General features: G+C 45.2%; 1 protein-coding gene across 3 annotated transcripts in view; it reads left to right on the top strand.

Annotated features, from left to right (window-relative positions):
* Positions 1–27,487, top strand: part of GAD1 (glutamate decarboxylase 1) — an 83,431-nt gene that overhangs the window by 36,868 nt on the left and 19,076 nt on the right. For all 3 annotated transcript variants that reach the window (XM_083154838.1, XM_083154836.1, XM_083154837.1), the window contains 5 exons: positions 6,524–6,614; positions 16,747–16,859; positions 23,165–23,280; positions 24,049–24,128; positions 25,288–25,342. In XM_083154838.1, the coding sequence (XP_083010964.1) occupies positions 6,524–6,614; positions 16,747–16,859; positions 23,165–23,280; positions 24,049–24,128; positions 25,288–25,342 (455 nt within the window). The remainder of the gene's footprint in view (positions 1–6,523; positions 6,615–16,746; positions 16,860–23,164; positions 23,281–24,048; positions 24,129–25,287; positions 25,343–27,487) is intronic.

The raw sequence follows: 27,487 nt of genomic DNA, 5'->3' as shown, positions 1-27,487 counted from the left end.
AAATTCCATGCAAATACAGAAAACAGGATATAAAGATGTCCCTGCCCAGATGAGCTTACATGGTGGGGATTGCGTATGAAAACAATCGCTATCTTGCACCTGCGACATGTATATACAGTATACCGGCAGGTGCGGTAATGTGAGTCTCACTTTCCTAATCCAGGTGTGTTCACCAATGAGCAGACAGCCGCTGTCAATGTTAGTATAGTTCCGTCATGTTTGTATTTTCTGCCTGTATGGATGAGAAATCCACACCACAGCACCATTTTTAGTCTCTTCGGCTCATTAAATGTAATCTAAATTTGTAGCTAATTAAAGCAGTTCACTTTCAACTAATGGCAGCCCTTCTACTGAGTATTCCTGAGTAATCTGTTTGGTCATTAGCATTAATATAACCCCGTAGCTTTTTAAAACCCCGCACTAGAGTCTGCTCTCAGTGGCAGACATGTTAGTGAAGGCAGATTCTACTGCTGATCATATTGCACAAGCTGTTCATGACCGTCGTCTGATTTACGGACCAGTATATGGGCTGAAGGAGTTTTATCTTTCAGTGCTTCTCATTCCTTTTTTTTGTTGCTGTTTATTTGCCAAATACATTTTATAGGCACAGATGTCAGACTTCCCGTTACATTCCGGAGCCAGCGCCCGCTCCTCACCAATGAATAAAGTTTTTAATTGTTGTCCAACTTGTGGACAGGGCCGCCGCTAGTAATGTTGGCTGAAGGTCAGTCCCGGGCCCCCCCCCCCCATTACTTACCAGTGGTGGTATCGGCGGCGCAGCAGCATCTTCTCCCTCCGGGACTCGGGGCTTTGAGCACACACTGCACAGTGCAGCCTGCAGAGCGCCGAGCCCCTCTGTATCCTAGGCTCGGCGCTCTGAAGGCTGCACTGTGTATTGTACGAGCCTGGCTGCCGGGTGGGGGGATTTGTGCCGGTGCGGGGGGTGTTTGCCGCGCCACTGTGGGCAGCTGCCTGGGCCCCTCCAGAGGTTGGTGCCCGGGACAGCTGTAACCCTGGCACCCCCCTGTCGGCGGCCCTGCTTGTATAAAACGGGCAAAGAAACAGGGGGCAGGATGTTCTAACATCCGCAGCCCAGCTCCACCCCTCTTCGCCGACAATCGCCTGCATAATATTCGCACATGCTCTAACATATGCGATAATTATGGCAAAGGTCAGCTCTTGCGTTAATAGCTGTCCTTTGCAGTGAGAGTCAGCAGGTCCCGGCGGCTCCCCCCTCCCTCCCTCCCCAGCAGCAGCGCCGGGTTCTCCTCCTCCCTGCACCCGGAAGAGGACCACATTGCAGAGAGGAGGAGTACACAGGTCCGAGGAAGGGGGGTCGGTGCGGGGCTCGGTGTGGGGCGGCAGTGGGTCACGGTAGAAGCCCATAGGCTCCTATAGGGCATCGCCAGATTTTTCTGGTGATGCCCCCCGTCACGGTAACCCGGCAGGAGATGCTTAGAGCATCCCAAAATGCGGTAAAAACCCAGATAACAGGGTTTTTAACCGCATTTTAGTTTAGAGAATCTCCCCCAGAATCTGTTCCTTTTTTATCTTTTATAGCTTGTGGCTACTATATTGTCATACGCTGGCAGTATATAAAGTGCTATGAAGATAATGATATAAACCTGTATTATATTGGGGGAGATGTATCAAGATTTAAAAAAAATAAAGCGGCAACCAATCACATTCTAGACGTCATTTTGAAAAAGCAGCCTGTAACATGGCAGTTAGGAGCTGAAGGGTCGGTTTTTAGTCTCTCTACAAGGTTTGATAGATGTTCCTCAATATCGGTCCCCACTACTATACCAGGTTGGGCACTGTGATAATAAATGGAGGTACTTATGAGTTATCCGGGCGCCCGATTTCTAAATCGGGTCGGATCGGGCACATCGCATCGCATCGCATGCGACCATCGGATGCGATGCGATGCGATGCGATGCGATGACCCGATTTTTCCATAGGAATCAATGTTAAAATGGACTGAGTCCATTTTAACATGGAATTCAATGGGAAAAAGGGGTCCTTTTCATACCCCTACTATCCAAGTGGGCATGGAGTTGGATATAAACCTGTGGCGAGCGTAGCGAGCCACCGAGCCCGAAGCGTGGCGAGCGTAGCGAGCCCCGCGAGGGGACATAGAATACCGTCCCCTCGCGGGGCTCGCTTCGCTCGCCACGCTTCGGGCTCGGTGGCTCGCTACGCTCGCCACAGGTTTATATCCAACTCCATGCCCACTTGGATAGTAGGGGTATGAAGAGGACCCCTTTTTCCCATTGAATTCCATGTTAAAATGGACTCCGTCAATTTTAACATTGATTCCTATGGAAAAATCGGGTCATCGCATCCGATGGTCGCATGCGATGCGATGCGATGCGATATCGCATCGCATCGCATCTGATTGTATGCCTTAACTTAAGGCATACAATCAAAAAATCAGGCGCCCAGATAACTCATAAGTACCTAAATGGAATATAGGGTCTGATACAGGTTTTACGTATATTCACTGCCTAGCGAGCACCTTAACGCTGCCCAGCTGAACTGACTTTTATTACATCTGTAAAGGGGGTGGGCACTGACATCATGTGATGACAGCCACTTGCGTTCCCAGGGGAACACCAAGCTTTTTCCTGGGGCTCCTATAAAACACTGGGTGTTCCCCTTCAGCCACGCCCAGCTCTCTCCTTAGTGTGCGGATGCCTCGGTGAGTGTGATACTCACCAAACGCGTTAGTAAAGGGGGCATACTGCTCTCCATATCCAGCAAGCGTGAAAAAGATCAGTGTCCCTGCAAAAATAGCTTTCACTCACTTTCTGTTATGACAACTTTGATCACACAAAGGAGTAATTTGGTCCATCAAGTGACATCCACAGATCCTAATTATCTAAGTACCCCCGATCATATCTCCTATTATGTCTAACATTGGGACAGAGATAACCAGTCCTTCCACATACCTCCCAACTTTTCTTTTGAAGAAATAGGGGGCGTGGCGTATGCAAATGAGGGCGCGGCTTATGCTAATTAGCCGCGACCTCATTTTCATACGAGAATAGACGCTGTGCGCATGCGCACAGCGTCTATTCTACTACATTGGGGGGTCTCCCAACTGCCACCCCCCCGCAGCGGGACAATGCCTGCCGCGGGTGGGACGTCGGGACAGGACCCGAAAATCGGGACTGTCCCGACGGAATCGTGACAGTTGGGAGGTATGCTTCCAGGCCATGACCTCTGTGTGACCAGAGGCCCCCACAAATGACACAGGCGGCCATTATAACCACATAGGCTGTGCACCTTATCCTTTTAAAAGAGACTGACAGAGGCAGCTCCCAAACTACCCCCTCCATTGTGCTGCCAATGATCGCAGTGGCTATCAGCACGGAACCTTATTGCCTTGTGACCCATTAGGAGTCACTTACTGCAGAAGGGTTCAGCAGAGAGGAAAGGCTGATGTTTCTCGTTTGTGAAGCTTGGTGCCATTGAATTGGACTTGATGAGCCACAGTGTTTTCTTTGGAAGATAGCCAGGTTGGGTAGTCACCCTTGCATATAGTTTTAAAGGCAGCATCATTTTACTTTGTAGGTGAATAAGAATTCTCTGTGATGTCAGACTCAGCCCCCTCTCTACAGTGCCAGACATTGCAACAAAGGTGAACAATCTGCAGAAGTCACAGGCACCTGATAATGTAGCATATGAAGTGCACAATACCCCAATTGTGTAGTTAATAACTAGCATCTGCACAAACATCATTTTAGCACCTATACAGGTCTTACAGAGGGCGGTGCAACAAGGCCAAAGGGGTAGCACAGTTGAACGTGTGTTGGGGGCTTGCCAAGGGTAGTGCCCAGGCAAGACTCTAGTACTGTATAGGGTGTTTCTGTAATCCTGAATGGATATCCTTCTTAGGTGGTTCACATGACCTGAGAGGTGAAATGGAGAAAATACAGGATAGCGCCATCACATAGCCTCACCTAGTATGCCACAACTTTGCCACTCACCTAGTATGCCACAACAGCACCATGGTCTCGCCAAGTTTTTCAAAAAATTGTATTTTCATGGCAACGCAATGACAATACATGGGAGGTGTAGTCTTAACCTGCAACTTTATACCATTTCTATAGTGACAAATATAGGCCCTTATTCTGATTGACGCGGACTTTACCGCGTACTTACGGATCGCGTCTTTATGGCGTCTGCGCATGCGTGGAGAACGCTACGCGCATGTGCCACGCCTTGACTCGGTACCAGTTCGGCCAAATCCCGTCCAAAACTGTTCACCGCTATCTGTCGGGAAATAGGGGCGTATTATGGGCGTCATGCGGAATGACACATGGGCGTAGTTTCAAAGTGGGCAAAACGGGGCGGAAACATGGGCGGACACGGGGGAGTACACTTATGTTGGGGGGCGTACATTCGGAAACCACTCCGAATGCACGCGATCAAAAAGGGCAGAAATGTGCGGTGTCCACAAGTGTACTATTGCTTTGCGGACACCACTCGTTCATGCGCTAGGCGAACGTACGCCTAATGACTACAACCATTAACACCTGAACCCAATAGAATCTACTCCTTTACTCATTACTCACTAATAGGACGCTTGTCAGTGCTTTAATTGAAACCATTGCTGCTTCAAGGAACCCGTACTAAACACCCACATATGCTGTACTTGTCAGACACTTTCAAACTGCTAACAATGGACATGACAGAATATTAATACTAGCAATACACATGTGTATTCGACATGTTCCAAATAAGCAGTTTTTTATGAGGATAGGTAATTGAATAAGTGGGTCATGTGATGTATTGCAGAAGATACTTCATAGTGGGTTGTTTGGCGTAAATACTCCGCTTACGTGCGGTAGCACCGCTTGGCTCCCGTTCGGATGCGGTATTCCCGAGCATACCTGTAATACTCTGTAATACCGTGCCGAATCGGAGTGTTTCTCCCGCACACGCATGCTTTGTATGTCGTCCGTAAACACGCCCTGTTCTTAAAGAGTGAGTCCGTCCGAATGCGGAGGACACGTGGGCGTTTCGACGGACGATGGCCGCATGCGGCAAAACGCCGTGGCGTGCGGACCGCTCCGTAAGAATGCGGGAATTTCCGCACAGATCAGAATAAGGGCCACAGTGAGCAAGCATCTCCTACACTATACATGACTTTGTATGTATACTAAACTCAAGCACACTGGGCGTGTTGACACCGGTTGTACACTCTGCATTACCCCCCCCCCCCCCTCCCTTGTGCCAGAGGTGTGGCCATCCCAAAAGACAGGGTGATGGCCTAGTGTAGAGTCGTGGGTATCTCTGTTCCTTTACTCCGGAGTCGTGTCCAGCATCACTGGAGATACTGGCTGGGCTGTGTGTGATTTCTCATTGACAGGAGCCTGGTGCTGCAGGAGAATATCACAATGCAGTACCCAGCTTCTGTCACTGCAGAAAAGGCCAACACTTTGGTAACACCCAGGTGCAGGCCACCCCCATACCCAGCTTGTGACGCCACTGAACTTAGGAAAAGGTATGAAAGTCTGGGAATCGTTACCCTTGGCAGAGCATCTAAGCTGCAGCATGTGTCTCATATCATATAGCCCACAAAGAGGATACAGCAGGTTTATGTGGACACAACTGTACAAGCGAAAATAGTTGTCATAAATAGGACTGAATGAAACCATGGTGACTGAAACAGTTTGAATAGTTTTTATCTACTTTTATATACTACATGATGGACCTTATTCCGGTCCATTCACAGCCAGTGTTCGTTCGCACGGGGACCGATGTTTGTCGCATGCGCAGCCGCATTTCTGCATGCGTGTGGCCACTGCAATCAGACTGTTCACTGGTTGGACACACCCAAGGCTGCGACCAGGGGACGTGGGGCGGCAGCGGATAGTCATGCCCATGGGAATGCTGAGCATTTCATGGGCGTTCCCATGTAAACTCTGGGTGTTACCATGGTAATCGAACCGTGACATCGGTGCCAACTGCCCGCCTACTTCCTCCCGGGGGTGACCTGCGATTCACTTAGATATACGGGCACGTTCCACATCATTCGATAACCGGCGACCATCGAATGATGTGGATTTTCACCCACAGGCTGGGAATGGATGTTTATGTTAAACATCCGTTTGCAGGCCCTGCGCGTGAACACACGCTGTAAAAGGGGGCAGACCACCATTCGCAGGGTGGGTTCTGGTTGAATCGTAAGGGTGAGAATTTGCATGCAAGCAAATCAACCAGAATAATCCCCTATATTGGTGTTTTAACACTCTCTGAGTACACAAGTTGTTGGAGCCAATGCAGAGAGATACATAAGACCATTACAAGCTATATTGTCAGATAAGGCCCTATGCTATTGGCATACTGCTTTTGAAAGTTTAATTTAAATGGCATGATCTAAGGAGAGGTGTATATAAACACATCTGTATAAATGAATAATGCAATGATTTATCTTTGGTTCCAACGTAAATTTACAAGAGAAATAGGTATTTTTCTCACTTCCATAACAGCACTGTTACTATCCACCTTACAGGTCATCCCCGTTTCTTCAACCAACTTTCAACTGGACTGGACATTATTGGCCTGGCGGGGGAATGGCTGACTTCAACGGCAAATACAAACATGTGAGTTTTCAGATGTGATATAACCTCTACAATTAATATGTTACATAAATACATTTCTTAGCACATTTGGCCAAAATGACATGCCCACCTACCATGTCAGGGAGAACCTCAGGTGCATCCCTAACATCCCTCATGCTGACACATTAAAAGTATCCGGAACTTACCTAAAGTAGTGTCCATTCTAATATGTAGACTGCAATGCCAGTGGTTTTCAAACTCGGTCCTCAGAACCCAACACAGTTCACGTTTTCCAGGTCACCCGGCAGTTGCACAGGTGTATTCAGTACTCACTGACACATTTGAAAAGATCCACAGGTGGAGCTATTTTTTTTTACTTTTGATTCTGTGGAGAGACCTGGAAAACATGCACAGGGGGTCCTGAGTACAGAGTTTGAGAACCTGTGACCTATACTAATTAAAATCATGTAAGGGCAGGTGGGAGAGGTGCTAGTCCAGACAGGAGTTTCTACCTCCAAGTACACATATATACACAGTTACAGAATAAGCACAGGGGGACACCCTAATTTTAAATACAGAATCAGTGCTGCCATTCTGTTTTGTTTTTATGGGCTTGTTCCCATAACTGCAGTCTATGGGGGCTATGTAATTGGTTTCTGGCGGGTTATGTAATTGGTTAAAAATGTCTGAAACCAGCATGATTCCTGTGAGTTTGCATCTAACTTTGCCTACTACATAAGCCCCGTAAACATTTAGAACACAAATGAACACATAATACCGGTACAATAGTCTCATTTGGTAAAAACACAATAAAAACACATTGGGCAATTATCCATTTTCCCAGAGTATGTGGGTGAACATATGTTTTTAAGAGCTGGCTGAGCATTACAAGCTGATGGGGTAGCTAACCAGTACCCAGGTCATCAAGAGCTGAATTTGACTGCGGAGCGGCCAGATCTGGCATGCATGGCAATGTCTCACCCAAAAAATTATTTTGCGTGGAACTGTGTTCTGCAAATGGAAATGTTTTTCAGGTACTCTTTACCTAGAAGGGCGCCCATCGCGGCCATCGCATGTACAAAAAAATCGCATGCGATGCGACCGACGCGATTACCGCGATTTCCCATAGGGAACAATGTTAAATGTCCCAATTGACCCGATTTTCCATAGGGAACAATGTTAAAAGGCCCACAGAGGCCAAATAGCCACCCTGAAGTGTGAAATGGCCCCCCAATTGTTAACGCCACCCCACGATCAACGTCAACCCGAAGCGTGGCGAGGGGCGGCGGTACGCGTCCTACGACCTTTTCATACCCCCACTATCCACGTCGGCGTGGACTTGAGAATAGAAAGTGTGGCGAGCGCAGCGAGCCACCGAGCCCGAAGCGTGGCGAGTGCAGCAAGCCCCGCGAGGGGACGCGGACATCTGTGACGCCCGCGAGGGGACGCGTATACCTGTGAAGGTGTCCGCGTACGCTCGCCACGCTTCGGGCTCGGTGGCTCGCTGCGCTCGCCACACTTTCTATTCTCAACTCCACGCCGACGTGGATAGTGGGGGTATGAAAAAGTTGTAGGACGCGTACCGCCGCCCCTCGCGGGCTCGCTGTGCTCGCCACGCTTCGGGTTGACGTTGATCGTGGGGTGGCGTTAACAATTGGGGGGGCCATTTCACACTTCAGGGTGCCTATTTGGCCTCTGTTGGCCATTGAACATTGTTCCCTATGGAAAATCGGGTCAATTGGGACATTTAACATTGTTCCCTATGGGAAATCGCGGTAATAGCATGCGATTTTTTGGTCGCATGCGATGCGACCGACGCGATTTTTTTACCTTACGATGCCCAAGATCAAAAACGTGGGCGCCCTTCTAGGTAAAGAGTACCGTTTTTCCTCTACAGCAGCTGGCCCGGGACCCCACTAGGTACCTCTATTAAACCTCCATTAAACCCCTTGCACTTAGCTGCCCTGTGAACAAAATCATAGGTCCTGATTCAGACCTGCTCACTAGGCCATAGGCGCCGAAACCGCGGGTGCTCCGGGTAAGGAGCACCCATGGGCCACGGCCGGAGCTCACCCGCTGCTCGCTGTCGGGGATCCTGGCAGCGCCGCAGCTGGGTTATGCCGTCAGCAGCGGGGGTCCCTGCGGCGGATGGGAACTAGTAGCGGTATTAATACAGCTGCTGCTGACGGCATATCCGCTGCTGGGACCCCGCTGCGGCGCTGCCAGGACCCCCTGTCTACCTCCATCCGGGACTGGGGTGGCAACCACGAGGATACACCTGCAAAAACGCAAGCCGGTGCCCCTGCGCTAGGCTGCATATATTCGGAGCCTAACAAGCAGATTAACACTGCCCTTACTTTTCTGCTGCAAGTTGTTGTCCGAATTGGGGGCAAGCGCTGCTGTCATGTGACATTATCTGCCTGCCCGGAGCAGCCAGGGGAATGCCTGCGTTCCCTGGGGCCCGCCCATCATTTCTATGGGCGTGCCCACAGTTTTTGTGGCCACGCCCACGAAATGCAGGGGAGCCTCCCCGGAACGCCCTCTGATACTCGGGCAACGAATGAAAATTTTGCCGAAGCTGCGGTGGTCTGCACATTAACGCCTATGCGCAGACCCCCACCATCAACAAAGGATGCCCTGCTCAGTCGGCAAGTCTGAATCAGCCCCATAGTTTGAGAATGTTTGTGCTATGCCAACTGTGACTATATAGAAAAGACATGTCATTGGCTGTCATTATACACGCAGTAGTAAACATTGCTACGTGATGATACAAAAAAGTCACTATCATTTTATTTAGAATTTATAATAATTTAATATTAATTAGTCCAATCGTCTATCGTAAGCACATTATAGCTATTCAAAAACCATTGGAATCGTGTTATTTTATTACCAAATAAATATTAACCTAAATTCATTTTATTTTAAACTGTAACTTTATGCATGAAAGTATATTGTTACTTATAGATAAGTTTATGGCCGGTGAAGTCATTAAAACTAAACAGCTGTTAGCGATTTTAAATTGTCTATTGATTTGTGCATGGTGTGAAAAGAAAACGGATAAAATATAAATATATGGACTTTTTTTACCTCTACATCTCCATCTGAGCCCTAATTTTGCACAAATTAGGAAACGCACCATGTGCCGTTAACAGTTTCAGTTGATTTTCGATGAATACCGCTTTCAGACAGCGGCGGCAGAATAACACGGCAATTACCCGGCATTTGGGGCGCTGGGTTATTTGGCCACACGCTGTCAGACCCTCTTCACACAGGAGAGGAAATCGCCGGGTTTAAAATTTAGACCCGGTAATTACACAGGTTTTTCGCCTGTGTGAAAGGGTCAATCCAGATCTTAAACTTCAGGTCCATGACCATGGTCATTTGCAGAGTCGGAAACCCTGAGTTTAACCCCTTCAGCAGCATTTTTTTTAGGGAGCGCTCCCCACTGGGCAAGGGTTTTTTGGGAGTGCTAGATCAGCCACTGCCCAGCCTTGCCCCCTCGGCAACCCAGCTGTGTGCGGTGTGACGTTAGCAAGGTCACGCCGCACACAGCTCAGCGGCGCTGTCCAGAAGATTGGAGCACAGACAGTGTCCCTTATTCAGATCTGATCACAGTAAAAAATTTGTTATCAAAATGGGCAAAACCATGCTGCACTGCAGGTGGGGCAGATGTGACATGTGCAGAGAGAGTTATATTTGGGTGGGGTGTGTTGAAACTGAAATCTAAATTGAAGTAAAAATAATGCAGCCAGTATTTACCCTGCACAGAAACAAAATAATGCACACAAATCTAACTCTCTCTCTCTGCAAATGTTACATCTGCCCCACCTGCAGTGCACATGGTTTTGCCCATTTTGAGAACAAATTTGTACTGCGATCAGATCTAAATAAGGGCCAGTGGCACTCCCAAGGTTTTTCCAGGTTTGCCAATCTGGGCACTGGCGCATAGCCCGTAAAATTCTCGGGAGTATCAGCGAAGGGGTTAAGATCCGGATTGACCCTTTCACACAGAAAAATTACCCGTGTACCTCATGAAATTCCCAGGTGGAACTGGTTCACCCAGGAATTTCATTTTCTGTGTGAAAGGGGTATTAGAGGAGATTTATCACGAAAGATAAATTTACCAGGTTATTCATTGTCACCCTTAAAATATTACACAGCAGTGTACACAGATTTGTTAAGGCACAGAATCTTATTCAAGCTTTCTGTCTAGTCTTTTGTGCCCAAGATAGAAAATATATCATGTACAAGGTCACAGAACTGATCGTCGCATCTCAAACAGCAATCTCCCAGAGTTTTTGTGCGCAAGTTGAAAATCTTTTACACATGAATCTGATTTTTCAGCCTTCCGTACTTAATATGGCTTTAACTGGGTCACAGCCACCAGTGGCATTTGTGATGGTAGAGATACAGCGCAGTATAACATTGAAATAGAATGTTCCTCCACCATGCTGCAACATCGCTGGCTGGGACAAATGGTCAGCGGGAAGCCACCAGGCAGGGTCCAGGTGCAGCAGCAGACAGGACAACATCAGCCCCCCCCACCCCCCCACCCCAGCCTCTGTAGCCAACAAATAGACGCAGGAGCCATCTGCAACTGGTCACAGCTTTCTGCATGTCATGTTATGGCAAAGGTTGAGGTTGAAGAATGGGGAGGTTGCCACAGTTGCCCAATACATCAGTTCTGGGATATAGGACCGACCATGTTTAGGTCAACAATACCATGATCGACCACTAGTGGTCGACGGCGTCTAGCTAGACAGACCAGGCATCTCCAAACTGTGCCCCTCCAGCTGTTGTGAAACTACACATCCCAGCATGCCTTGCCATAGTTTTATCATTCCCTAATAGCAACACTATGGCAAGGTATAAATGGACTTGTAGTTTCACAACAGCTTGAGGGCCATATTTTGGACATGCCTGAGTTAGAAAGTGATGGCAGATCAACCACTGTAAATGGTAAACGGGAACATATCTGGTTGGATAGGATGAACCAAGTGGACCTGCACCAAAAAACCATGACCTTGCTACTGTCAAACACGTTTCCATCGTCCATTTACAGGCATCAATCTCCCGTCGCTATCTAACTAGATGCTGTCGACCAATTTTAGGCATCTAACTAGAAGCCTTCGATCACTAGTGGTCGACCAAGGTATTGTCAACTTAAACATGAACGATCCGCTGTCCGGATATGCATTAACTTGGGTGTGGTATGTTTCTCCGACAGTCGGGATCCCGACAGTCATTATCCCGACGTTAGGATCCTGACTGCCCGGACTCAGACAGCGTGGCCAGCGCAACAAAGCCCCTTGCGGGCTCGCTACGCGAGCCACCTATTCTATTCTCCCTTTATGAGGGTCGTGGACCCCCATGAGGGAAAATGGCCGACGGCCGTCGGGAACCCGGCCGTCGGTGTTTTAACAGTCGGGATCCCGATGTCGGGTTAATGACTGTCGGGATCCCGGCTGTCGGGACCCCGTCCGGCACCCAGTAACTCATGTAGCGGTGGCTGTCATGGAAGTATTGAAAATCTTAACAATTCTAAATCATAATAATAGTCTAACGAATCAAACCAAAAATAAATGGGATTGTTTGGTACTTGTTTAGATTCACGGCGGACGATATATCGGATGCAATATAGGCCGATCCGATGCGATCCGATGCAATTTTTTACCTGTTCATAACCCCACTATTCACTTTGCATGGAGTTGATTTTACATAGTGTGGCGAGAGTAGCGAGCCACCGAGCCAGAAGCGTGGCGAGCGTAGCATGCCCCACGAGGAGACGCGGATTACTGCGCTCGCCACACTGTATAAAATCAACTCCATGCGTAGTGGATAGTGGGGTTATGAACAGGTAAAAAATTGCATCGGATCGCATCGGAACGGCCGATATTGCATCCGATATATGGGCCACCGTAAAACTGAACAAGTACCGATTGTTTTATAAAAAATGTATTCATAAGTTTTCTGGGTGATGGCCTTTTCCTTAGCTGCTATCAATTTAGATTATTTCCTCATTAACTTTTAACATAAAGGGGGAAATTTACTAAGAATACAAATATATGTATTCTTAATACATATGCAAACGAATACATACGGCTGTTTTAGCCGTATGCAAATACGTATTCTGGAGAAAAATTTACTAATCAGTTGTATTTGACTGATTCGTATTTTCCGTTGGTGTATGGATTCGTATTTTAGCCAATACGAATTCATATTTTACTATACGAATACGATTTTTTTTAGTCTTCATCATTTAGTAGTTATTTTAGGCCAGTAAATTCCAAGCTTGCAAGATTTTTCTGTGCGCTGTCTGCTTGAGACTAGTGTCCTTTGTATAACTCAGTGATTGACAGATGATCTTGGCATGCACATCCCCAACAATCACAAACCTGCAAATTAAGTAGGCCATGGGTAAATTCGCTGACACCTGTCCATCAATGTCTGCGGATGCAGGAAAGCCATTACACGGAAAGCTGAAGAAAAAGAACAGACTGCAGGGGGGAAAATAGAGATACAGTTTAAATTGTTAGGAAAGTTTTAGACCTTTAAGGAAAACAAACAATCTATTAACCCTTAGAGTGCCACCATTGCTGTGAGCAATCCTTAAAATATCTGCTAAAAATGCCAGCGCCGCTCATATCCTTTCTGCAAATGAGAACTAGTTTGGTCAGTTTGTTGTATGTTGATGAACCAATATATACATTGGTGCCCCGGGTGGTTTTACAGGAATAAAGGATTTTCCTTCAGCCTGCAAATGTTAGTTTAAGTTGCGGTCTTAAGAACATTTATACAAGGGGGCTCATGGAAGGCTGAACGCAAAGTCGGTTTTACAGACCCGTAAAACTTCGGATCCATGCCTTTGTAACTATGGGTGAAACAGAATGACTCAGTCACCACTTAACGATATGGGCCCTTATTCTAATCTATGCGGTACGGCCCGCGTGCGGCCGTACCGCCGATGTTTTGACACTGCACATGCGCAGAGGTCAATCTGCGCATGTGCAGCCCCCTTCGCCGCAGACGGATTTCGTCCGCCGCAAAGGGGGCGTATAGGGGCGTGAGGGGCTTCATGCCCTCATTTCCCTATGTGTACGCCCCGCGTTTCATGGGCGTTCCCATGCAAACGCGGGGCGTATGCATGGTAATGAGGGCATGACGCAACTCATGGGGGCGGAAAGCTGACGTCGCCGGATGTCAGCTTTCAGCCCCCATACAAGCTACCACACGGACGATTGTCCGTGTGGTCTCAGCTTGCGGGAGCTGCCGGGGCGTGCGGACCTGCCTTCGATGGTCGACGACCATCGAATGCAGGGGGCAGCTCCCAACATGGTGGAGGCGTACGCCCCGCCATTTTCATGCGGATCGGCAGCCGTCCGTGTACGGACGGCCGTGCCGATCCGTCTTGTAGGCGGGGATTCGTCTGGTGCGGTCGGAGCCGCATATGCGGCTCGACCGCACCAACCAGAATAAGGGCCAAGGAGAGGTAACTGGATACTAATGGGGCATTTATGGAGAGATGTATCAAGCCTTCTAAGGAGAAAAGTGGCAAGAGATGTTGCCCTAGCAACCAACCAATAAGCTGCATAGCAGTGCTACTCCTGGCATCCTCTATAAGTACACCCAGGCATCTCTTGCACCAGGGATTGTGCTAGGGCATTAGTAATGATGACAGATAACTATGGGGTAAATGTATGAAGCTTGGAGAAGTGGTACCTATCCCAATAAAGAACAATGGGGCAGATGTATTAAGCCTTAACAAGAGGTGATAAGGGGGTGATAAGGGGGCAGATGTATCATAGCAGCGCTTATCGCGCCGCTATGGTACTTCCTGCTTCGCCTCAATAGCGAGGCGAAGCAGGAAGGGACATCGACAAGATGTATTAACATCTTGTCTGCCGAAGCGGGGGAGCGTTAACTCCCCCCTTCGGCGATGTCCCTTTCTGGAGATAGCGCATCAGTTAATACTGATGCGCTATCTCCTGTCCCCCGGCCGGCCGCACTGGGCATGCGCGGGATCTCGCTGTTCACGCGAGATCCCCAGCGCTGCCCAGACCTAACAGCAGGGACAGCGCTGTCCCTGCTGTTTAGATAGGGCTTCGCCAGCCTGATGCTGGCGAAGCCAAACCCGGCTTTGTGCGGAACGGTCAGCGATGCTGACCGTTCATACATTCGGCCTGCTATCATTTTGAAAGCAGCGCCAATATGGATTACCACATCCCGGCCGCTTCATACATGGGGGAGAAGCGGTATCAGTGCACATAACGTGCGCTGATACCCTTCTCCCCCATATCGACACATCATACATCTGCCCCAAGGAGAGATAAAGCCAACATAAAGTAACATGACAGTTAGCAGGTGATTGGCTGGACGTTTATCTCTCTTTATCAGCTTTGGATTTATCTCTTGTTAAAGTTTAATACATCTGCCCCATTATATGCAAGGTCATAATGCTCCAGCCAATCAGCTCCTAAATGTTAATTTACATACTGGAGCTGATTGGCTGGTGATTGTCACCTTGCACATAGTGGGGCAGATGTATTAAGCCTTAACAAAAGATAAACCCAAGGGTGATAAGGAAAGATAAACATCCAGCCAATCAGCTCCTTACTGACTTTTTTCAAACACATCCTGTAACATGGCAGTTGGCAGGTGATTGGCTGGACGTTTATCTCTCCTTATCACACTTGCATTTATCTCTTGTTAAAGCTTAATACATCTGCCCCAATGTTCTTTATGAGGATAGATACCACTTCTCCAAGCTGCCTACATTTACCCCTATGAATCTAAAGGATGAGGCAGTATTGGTACAGAGGCACACATCTATGTATATGGGCACATACCCACATTTGGTGCACACAATCTGGGAGCTATTGCAGCCGACTATCTATCTATCTCACTTCAAGGTACAATTCTTCCTGGCCTTAAATTAATTAACATTGGTATTGATTGTTCACCTTAGTTTTAAAGGAGGATTGTAAGTGTATGGTTCGATCCCATTAGCGTCACGACAGCTATCTATCACTGAAAGTGGTACATGACAGGAGACCGTATAGCCCGCTGTACATTACCTCTCCTCTTCATTACGCTGACATTTCAGTTGGATGAACATCTTTTTGGTTGTTTTGTCATGAGTAATTAAGAGAAAGTCATCATGTATAATTACTCCTGACAGATATTGACTTAACTACATTGTAGAAACAAAGTTGTCCTTGGGGGTTATTAGATGGTGGCCACTACATAAATAATTGCATTTGCATTCAGTAGTTTTAATTAGGTTTGGGCTCTTTGCAATTCGGGAGAAGCAAATTTTTTGTTTGTTTATTATTGTTGCTACTTTATTTTACTAGAACTGATGCATATGTATTAAGCCTGGTGAAGTGGAGATAAAGTGGAGATAGAGGACCTTATTCTGGTCCACAAGCAACGCTGTGAATTTCTCAGCAGTGCGTGTGGACCAAACACCGCAGGCCGCGCCGCCCGCCCGCCCCCCCTTCTCTCTCAGATGTCAGCTGTCTACCCCCTGCACCTGCGTCATCGCGGGAGGAATGCTGGGAGTTCCCATGGGCTGTGTATTACCTCTCCGCCGCTGACCCACGCCCCGTGCCCGCTTGCACCCTGCACCTGCGCATGCACAGACACAAAACATTGGTCCGTAGTGCCAACGCACAGATGGCCGAATCAATCAGAATAACCCCCAAAGTGGGAGATAAGGCACCAGCCAATCAGCTCCTAACTATCATTTTCCAAACACAGCCGGCTGGTGCATTATCATCTTCTACTTTATCTCATCTCCCGGCTTAATACATCTGCCCCACTATGTGTATATACTTTAGATATATTGGCCCTCATTCTAATTGATTACCCCGTTGCAAATTTGCAATGGAGATCAATGTTGTAGTTCTGCACATGCGACTATGCACATGTCTTCACTGCGGGCGCTGCAAAGCATCCATTCGCAGGCCTGCGGGCAGCGGGGGGCAGGCGTCCGTGCTGGCAGCGTTAGTCAGCTCGCAAAGCAGCACAAAAACAATAAGGGTCCTTTTGTGTTTAGAAGCAAATAGACCGGTTCCAGCATCTATTGGCATTTCATTATCTGAGCCTGCATAAACCGCGCCTGTGATGTGTTACATTCTATTACCTTATCTATATGTATATTTACTTTATGAAGGTTTACATATGAAATCGCTCCAGTTTTTGTCCTGATGGAACAAATAACACTTCGGAAAATGAGGGAAATAATCGGCTGGTCTGGTAAAGATGGAGATGGCATTTTCTCCCCAGGTAAGTCTGCTGAGCGACTTTAATGCTGGAAAAGTAATGGGAAGTTTATTTCCAATCTGAACTGCACATCGAAAGGCTCTCAAGCGCAGAATGTAAGGGTAATATACAGTGGAAGCTAAAAGGCATGAAGTAAACAGAAGTAGAAGCTGTGAAATAAATAAGGCCGCAGTACCACCGTCTGACAAATACAGGGACCTGCAAATGGTCCATTTAAAGTTCAAAGGAGTAAGTGAAGAGAAATTGACTACAGTGCAGGTTTCAGCAACGTTAACTAGTACACTATTTTATTTATTTATTTATACTGTATAGATGTAGTAGGCAGATAGCGCTACAGAAACAATAGCACATTCTCTGCATTTAGGGGGTTATTCTAAATGGTTCGTCGTGGGGCAGCGTGGGGGGCACAGCCCATGAGAACGCCAAGCATTTCATGGGCACCATGGCAACGCTGGCTTTTCCCAGGGAAATCTGGCGATGGTGCGGGTGGGGTGGGGGGGATTGGCAGCTGACCCTCATGCTGGCCCGCATGCTTTCCGCATAGGGCGCTCTCAGATTCTAGACCCCATAGAGGTGTCTCTGATCTACACGCACTGAAGAAATCATTTGATTTCTCCACCGCATCCAAGGATGCGAAATAATGATTATGTAAATCATCCATTCGCAGCCCTGCGGGGGAATGGCGGGTGCGAGGGCGGCCGGCACTGCGAGCTGTGTTTGGTCCCCATGCAACACTGTGAAATTCGCAGCGTTGCGTGTGGACCAGAATAAGTTCCATAATGCAGTGGTTCTCATATGATGATTGAACAAAGTGAACAAGTGAATATCTTGATTGAACACCAAGATATTTCCGATTACTGCCTTGCAAACAAATATCTAAAGTCAGATACAGTGGAATTATACATAACAGATTTATTCTGTGTGGTGTACCATGGAGTATGCCCAATTTTTCACATTATTTTTTACTATAATAGTGTGAAAAGGGTGTTTTTTCACAGCTTTTTACATTATGAATGACTTAAAGGGATTTTGGAGCAGTTTCGATGAAATCTGATCCAAACCTTTTAATTCATATATTTTAAGTAAGCAGATCACATTTCCAATACACAGAAAAAGCAGTGCAGGAATGAGACCATTGTGATCAGCTATATTGCAAAATCTTGCAATCACATTGCATATTATTGGTAGGCCACTGGCTGCGCAGCCAAGCTGCAAAGGCAGTATCCGAGTCCCGTCTTTTTGATTGCAGTAACTGCGTGACCTGCAATCATCCCAAACACTATTTATTAATGAAAAGGGTCACATTTGAAGACCTGTATGTCTCACCAGGGCCGGTGCAAGGCACCGGAGCGCCCCAGGCGAGTCGGGGTGGGGGCGCCCCGGTGCCGGGGGGGCGGTGGTGGTGGTACCTGTGTAAAAAACTTGCGGCGCCGGCGTCCCTGCAGTGCTGGAGCGGGCAGGGGTGTCCGTGCCGCGGGGGTCCGTGCCGCGCTGTCATTGTGTATAAAGCTGGCGGCGGCCGGCGGGGTCCCTGCAGTGAATAGAAAATAACTAGCACTATGCGCGCGGCGGCGCGGGTGGCGCTAGTTATTTTCTATTCACTGCAGGGATCCCGCCGGCCTCCGCCAGCTTTATACACAATGACAGCGCCGCAGGTACCCCCCGCGGCACAGACACCCCTGCCCGCTCCAGCACTGCAGGGACGCCGGCGCCGCAAGTTTTTTACACAGTTCGCTAACCCTCCATGCTGGGGGTGAGGGGCGAACTGCCGCCCTCCAGGTGCCGGCGCCCTAGGCAAATGCCTAGAGCTGCCTAGTGGTGCCGCCGGCCCTTTGTCTCACCACTATCAGACCCTTCAATCCCATGCTGCCAACTCTCTCTTTTTGATTCTCTTCTGTTTGACCTTCTTCCCAGAGTTTATGCTGCCTGAGATTCTAAAGCAAATAGACGTTTTATATTCTGGAATTAAATATATAGAGAGATAATCAATGCTGTTCTTATACCATTAACTTTTAGTGGAAGCTCGTTTGCTGAAGGCAGGTGCAAAATCACAGAGTCCCAATACAATTGCACAGTAATACTGTGTACTAATGAGTACGGAGAACTACATAATGTTATCCAGTATAGATATGGAAGACATTACCCAAAGTGATTGGGACAAAGGGGTTTTCAATAATCCCAATGATAGATATTTATAGATATTAATTTAGAGCTAAAAATATGTTACATTTAATTATTACAGTATTTGCCATATCATACTTGCCTACCTGACCCTCTCTTTCAGGGAGAAAATGCTCGGTTCCTGTACTTCCCTGGTAATTTATGATTGCCATCACCTGTGTGGAGCTAGGTAATTGATAAGAAAGGTGTTTCACCACAGGTGATGGCAATCATACATTACCAGGGAAGGCCAGGAACAGAGCATTTATTCCCTCATGGAGAGGGTCAGGTAGGCAAGTATGTTCCATATACCTTCTCATTGAGTTGTTACTGCATGCAGAATTTGTTTAATACATTTCCTCTCTACAATGACCTATTAGTACTTATAATTACTGACCTAACATCACCTATCATTTCTGACCTGACATCACCTATTATAACTAACCTAACGTCACCTATTACTGACCTAACATCACCCATTATTACTGACCTAACATCACCTATTACTGACCTAACGTCACCTATTACTGACCTAACATCACCCATTATTACTGACCTAACATCACCTATTACTGACCTAACATCACCTATTACTGACCTAACATCACCCATTATTACTGACCTAACATCACCTATTACTGACCTAACATAACCTATTACTGACCTAACATTACCTATTATTACTGACCTAACATCACCTATTACTGACCTAACATCACCCATTATTACTGACCTAACATCACCTATTATTACTGACCTAACATCACCCATTATTACTGACCTAACATCACCTATTACTGACCTAACATCACCCATTATTACTGACCTAACATCACCTATTATTACTGACCTAACATCACCTATTACTGACCTAACATCACCTATTATTACTGACCTAACATCACCTATTACTGACCTAACATCACCTATTATTACTGACCTAACATCGACTATTATTACTGACCTAACATCACCTATTACTGACCTAACATCACCTATTATTACTGACCTAACATCACCTATTATTACTGACCTAACATCACCTATTATTACTGACCTAACATCACCTATTATTACTGACCTAACATCACCTATTATTACTGACCTAACATCACCTATTACTGACCTAACATCACCCATTATTACTGACCTAATATCACCTATTATTACTGACCTAACATCACCCATTATTACTGACCTAACATCACCTATTACTGACCTAACATCTCCTATTATTACTGACCTAACATCACCTATTATTACTGACCTAACATCACCTATTACTGACCTAACATCTCCTATTATTACTGACCTAACATCCCCTATTACTGACCTAACATCACCTATTATTACTGACCTAACATCACCTATTACTGACCTAACATCACCTATTATTACTGACCTAACATCACCTATTAATACTGACCTAACATCCCCTATTACTGACCTAATATCACCTATTATTACTGACCTAACATCACCTATTATTACTGACCTAACATCACCCATTATTACTGACCTAACATCTCCTATTATTACTGACCTAACATCCCCTATTACTGACCTAACATCACCTATTATTACTGACCTAACATCACCTATTACTGACCTAACATCACCTATTATTACTGACCTAACATCACCTATTAATACTGACCTAACATCACCTATTATTACTGACCTAACATCACCTATTATTACTGACCTAACATCACCTATTACTGACCTAACATCACCCTTTATTACTGACCTAACATCACCTATTACTGACCTAACATCACCTATTATTACTGACCTAACATCACCTATTATTACTGACCTAACATCACCTATTATTACTGACCTAACATCACCCATTATTACTGACCTAACATCACCCATTATTACTGACCTAACATCACCTATTACTGACCTAACATCACCTATTATTACTGACCTAACATCACCTATTATTACTGACCTAACATCACCCATTATTACTGACCTAACATCACCTATTATTACTGACCTAACATCACCTATTACTGACCTAACATCACCTATTATTACTGACCTAACATCACCTATTATTACTGACCTAACATCAACTATTACTGACCTAATATCACCTACTATTACTGACCTAACATCACCCATTATTACTGACCTAACATCCCCTATTACTGACCTAACATCTCCTATTATTACTGACCTAACATCACCTATTACTGACCTAACATCACCTATTACTGACCTAACATCACCCATTATTACTGACCTAACATCACCTATTATTACTGACCTAACATCACCTATTACTGACCTAATATCACCTATTATTACTGACCTAACATCACCCATTATTACTGACCTAACATCTCCTATTATTACTGACCTAACATACCCTATTACTGACCTAACATCACCTATTATTACTGACCTAACATCACCTATTACTGACCTAACATCCCCTATTACTGACCTAACATCACCTATTATTACTGACCTAACATCACCTATTACTGACCTAACATCACCTATTATTACTGACCTAACATCACCTATTACTGACCTAACATCACCTATTATTACTGACCTAACATCCCCTATTATTACTGACCTAACATCACCCATTATTACTGACCTAACATCACCTATTACTGACCTAACATCACCTATTATTACTGACCTAACATCACCTATTACTGACCTAACATCACCTATTATTACTGACCTAACATCCCCTATTATTACTGACCTAACATCACCTATTATTACTGACCTAACATCACCCATTATTACTGACCAAACATCACCTATTACTGACCTAACATCACCTATTATTACTGACCTAACAACACCTATTATTACTGACCTAACATCACATATTATTACTGACCTAACATCACCTATTATTACTGACCTAACATCACCTATTACTGACCTAACATCACCTATTATTACTGACCTAACATCACCTATTACTGACCTAACATCACCTATTATTACTGACCTAACATCACCCATTATTACTGACCTAACATCACCTATTATTACTGACCTAACAACACCTATTATTACTGACCTAACATCACCTATTATTACTGACCTAACATCACCTATTATTACTGACCTAACAACACCTATTATTACTGACCTAACATCACCTATTATTACTGACCTAACATCACCTATTATTACTGACCTAACATCACCTATTATTACTGACCTAACATCACCTATTATTACTGACCTAACATCACCTATTATTACTGACCTAACATCACCTATTACTGACCTAACATCACCAATTACTGACCTAACATCACCTATTATTACTGACCTAACATCACCTATTATTACTGACCTAACATCACCTATTATTACTGACCTAACATCACCTATTATTACTGACCTAACATCACCTATTATTACTGACCTAACATCACCTATTATTACTGACCTAACATCACCTATTACTGACCTAACATCACCTATTACTGACCTAACATCACCTATTATTACTGACCTAACATCACCTATTACTGACCTAACATCACCTATTATTACTGACCTAACATCACCTATTAATGACCTAACATCACCCATTATTACTGACCTAACATCACCTATTACTGACCTAATATCACCTATTATTACTGACCTAACAACACCTATTATTACTGACCTAACATCACCTATTATTACTGACCTAACATCACCTATTATTACTGACCTAACATCACCTATTACTGACCTAACATCGCCCATGAATATGCATTGGCTCTAGTTTTTGATATATGCATATGTCTCCTCCTAGGGTTAGTGAGGAGATGTGTTAGGACTCATAGCTACGTTATCACAAATAAAAAAAATATTGTTATTGTTGAAAGAAGGTAGATTAGTATCCCAATGTAAATTGGAAAATAATTAGTTATACTGAGTGTAGAATAGCCCAATAAGTGTATAATAGACCATTGTGTGTTAGAAGATAAACGTCCTGCTGCTGGAAGATACACGTCATGCTGGAAAGTATGGATGAATCATGTTTATACATTCAGTAGTTATATATTATGCTTTGTTTGTCATTTAAACCTTTACTTAGAATTCATTTCATCCTCCTCCATAATTGACATTCAGGACAATAATGTTTTATGCTGTATTATCAGGAGGCGCAATATCCAACATGTATAGTATAATGGCTGCTCGATACAAATACTTCCCTGACGTGAAAACTAAAGGCATGGCTGCTGTCCCTAAACTTATCATCTTTACCTCAGAACATGTGAGTTAACTTACAACTTTTCTTTTTTTTTATTGCATTCCGTTTGGTGATAAAATGATTATTGCTTATTATCGCAGCAGCGTATGGGCCATGTGACCCCCTTGAGCAGCACTGGACCTTCACTGGGTGGCAGGATCATATGTGATACATTGAATGCAGTCCTTTCACATGCGATGTATCGCACGCGACCCCGCCCCCCGCCGCCGGGAGGAGGTCCGACCGCCGGCTCAGGTCCGATGCGCATGGGTCCGCGCATTGGACCCGAGGGGGACATCAAACACATCCGATTTGTGCCGATTTCTCAGCCGGAACCGTCGGGATCGGGTGAAATTCGGTCCAAATCGTACTAGTGTATGGGCACCTTTAGGTTCAGTTATGTCATGAGGGGCAGAACGTGCTTCTATTTATTCACATATTTTATGCTTGCAGTCCACAAGCACCGGATTGGCCTATTACATTTATCATGAATACTTAGGTGTCATTTTACTAATCTGGGAGTGCTATTGAAAATGGGATGTTGCCCATAGCAACCAATCAGATTCTACCTGTTATCTTATAGAAGGTGCTAAATAAATAAGTAGAATCTGATACGGCACCCAGTTAGGGAATCACTGGTGTACGCTAATATCTGCACTGAAGCTGGGACCTACTTATCAATTAAAAAATGTCGACAAACGGGAAGTCGCCCTTGTGCCTTTCCTGCAAGCCGTCCCTTGATCATAGTATATTATGTAGTTTAGTAATTCAGCTTTGTTGACTATATTTCAGAGTCATTATTCTATGAAGAAAGCTGGAGCGGCGCTGGGATTTGGGACAGAGAATGTTATTCTGGTGAAATGTAATGAGAGGTAAGGTACTCGTAGATAAAAACCACCGACATGCTGTTCCGATGCTATAAAAACATCATGCTGTTCCGATGCTATATTTTTGTTATAACATGTTCTAGAGCCTAAATTACAGAGCACATGTTGATTTAGAACCAGTGCAGGAACCAGCAGAAACTCAATTCCTGAACCTCTAATTAAATATGACATCATCAGGAACTGAGTTCCTGAACCTGTTCTGGGCCATAATGTACTTTCCATAAGATACGTTTTATTTTAAAGTCACCTGTGAGTGTCTTTGTTTCTAACTACAATATATTCATCTCTCTCTCTCTCTCTCTCTCTCTCTCTCTCTCTCTCTCTCTCTCTCTCTCTCTCTCTCTCTCTCTCTCTCTCGTCCCTAATGTGTACATGTAAAACAACTATTCATTATGAGAATTTGTTTTGCCTATAATGGACGTCATTTGAAAATCACAAAAAGGCCAATGTAGGGTGCAAAATTCTTTGTTAGTGATAAGTGCATCAGTATTTATGAGTTCCTAGATTTCCTACGCATGGGTTTACGGAACAGTGGGCCTGATTCAGAGTTGATCGCCAATGTGTGAACTTGAATATCGAGCAGACGCAGATTTATCTTCAGATCTGGCTGGTTGGAACAAAAACATGGTTATGGATGAGAGCAAATGACAGTTGACCATTTGCTTGGAAATGCTGGAAAACTGACAAACTGTCACTTATCCATAACCGTATTTTTGTTCCAACTGGCCAGATCTGAAGATAAATCTTACTAGTGTATGGGCACCTTAACAAAGAGATTGATCCTCCTGCACGTAGGATAAATCTAAAGTCAATCAGGTCCAACTTGTTGGACAACAAGTTGGACAAGTGTAAGGGGGCCATTAGACACAGCAAGGATTTTGCACTGCACCTTGTCTGTACGTCATTAAGGAGGACCAATATGAAATGGGAAATTGCTGAGTGTGAAAATAAATGACACACCATATTAAATGATTTACAATATGTTAAAAATATTTGTTTTAGTTTGACTTAGTATTACCGTAAAGTATGTCACTTTATTCAACAGTTTGTTTAACAAAACACCATAAATTATGTCCTGTGCGACTTACGTTCTCTTGGTGTTGCTGATTCATTTTACACCTCCCAACTTCTTCTACAATTACAGAGGGAAGATCCTTCCGGAGGACTTGGAGGCCAAAATTCTTGAAAGTAAACAAAAGGTGTGTAGGCTTAGTACAAACTCTGTTTGGCTAAATTCTGTAACACTAAAATAGAGCATTGCTTTAAAAAATGTTTGGGTATAATATAAAAATACTGCAGCTGTTTCATACTGATTTCACACTGCAAAACCTGCTTTGACTCGGTTTTTGAAACATTTCTTTAACCGGGTCAGAGCAAGTTTTACCCCTTTCACACTGCATTTTTTAAATGGTATATTACTGGTTAATTACCGTTTTTGTACCTTGCCAGCGTGCGGGGATCCGGGCAGCAGGATCCATGCTGTGTAGGCAGCGGGGTCCATGCTGGGGAGGAAGCGGGCAGTGTTCAGCGCTACCAGTTCCCATCTGCCGCAGGGACCCCGCTGCTGACTTCCCATACGCTGAATGGACCCCGCCGCACAATACCCATTTGCCAGACAGACCCCGCTTCCTCCCCAGCTGCACACTGCCCGCTTCCTCCCCAGCATGGACCCCGCTGCCTACACAGCATGGACCTCGCTGGCTACACAGCATGGATCCCCACGCGCTGGCAAGTACCAGGGGAGGTGAGAGTGCTGGCAAGGGGGGGACAATGGTGTGGAATCTAATATTCCGGTTCAGACCCGTTCACACTGCACAAATAATGGGTCTGAACGTGTAGGATGCTTCTTTTTACCCTTTTTGAATTACCGGTTTTCTTGAACCGGTAATTTAAAACTTTTGCTTTCACACTGCAGCTCTAACTGTTTTAAAAGTCTAAAAAATCGGCAATATACCGTTTTAGAGCTGCAGTGTGAAACATGCACAGTACATATGTATACAGTATTTTGTTTTTATCTATTGTAATAATGTAATCAGTATACAGATTTATTATCAGACGCTCAAAAAAACTAAAACAAAAAAGACTCCACCCAAATCCCAATCTAATAACTATGGATGCATATTACCAGGTATGGATCTTCTGTGATCCGCTGTCTGAGGAAGCAGCATTGGATTACCCTGCAGGACCATCGGTCATCTAAATAAGACAGGACATCCAAATCCTGACCGCTGGACATAGGGGAGAGCGCAAAAAAGCCCCTTGCGGGATCTCTGCACTCTCTGACACTACAGGCCTGATGCTTTGCTGCACTTGCCACAGGTTCTATTCTCCCTTTATGAGGGTCGTTGACCCCCAAGAGGTTGAATAGACCCTGTTGGTCGGGATCCCGACTGTCAGGATTTTGACGTCGGTATATGGACCGTCAGGATACCGACTGTTGGCCAATCATACGGCAACCAACAGGATAACATAGAATTAGTTCATACACAATGGCATACCATAGTTTAAGTACTACATCCTAATAACGCATCACAGACTGGGTAGAACAGATTGTTGAGGCATGGGTATGCCAACTCTCTAAGTACTTTAACTAGTGGGATTCAACTGAGTACTCAGTGACTCAGTGACTCTGTACCCAATGTATGGGAAAGCACACAGTGAGTCTTTATTTATCACCCATGGTCAAACTGGGCATTGTATATCTCTATATACCATCCCCTAATAATGACCTTTAGACTGGTATGAAGAAAGATAACAAAAAAGAAAAGGACATACAGTATAGGTGCTGCTTCTGGAGCAAGTCACGTAACAGTGCACCTGGGCAACACCACGTTGCTCTGCAGATGGGGCAGATGAAACATGTGCAGAGAGAGGTAGATTTGTATGGGGTGTGTCCTAACTGAACTCTAAATTGCAGGGTTAACATAAAGCTAACCTGTATATGTGGGCTACATGCAAAAGCATCTATTATTTACCTTGCATGCACAAAATAAACCCCCATAAATATATTTGGTCCACTTGCATTGCAGCATCGTTTCTTCCAAATACAAAGTTCCTTGCTCTTCTTGCTCTACTCCCACCTCAGAATCAGCCATATAATGTAAAGCTCATATATAAGAAAACCATGCCCATCCATGTGGTTTACTTTATGCAAGTATTGTGTTTGAATGGGTACAAACAGAACAGGAAAGGTAATAATAAATGACACCCAGACATCACTAGAGAAGCACCTATTACCCTGACACGTGCCATTGGTACAATAGTAGGTGATTCCAGTGGCGTAACTATAAGTTTTGCTCCCCCCTGCCAAAAAGTTTGTGGCGCCCCTGGGCTCCTCTCCAGCG

Source organism: Crinia signifera, chromosome 7 (assembly GCF_055691185.1).
Source record: "Crinia signifera chromosome 7, ASM5569118v1, whole genome shotgun sequence".
NCBI classification, from domain to species: Eukaryota; Metazoa; Chordata; class Amphibia; order Anura; family Myobatrachidae; genus Crinia; species Crinia signifera.
The sequence above is the reverse complement of the archived record's forward strand: the minus strand, read 5'-3'. Positions and strand labels throughout refer to the sequence as shown.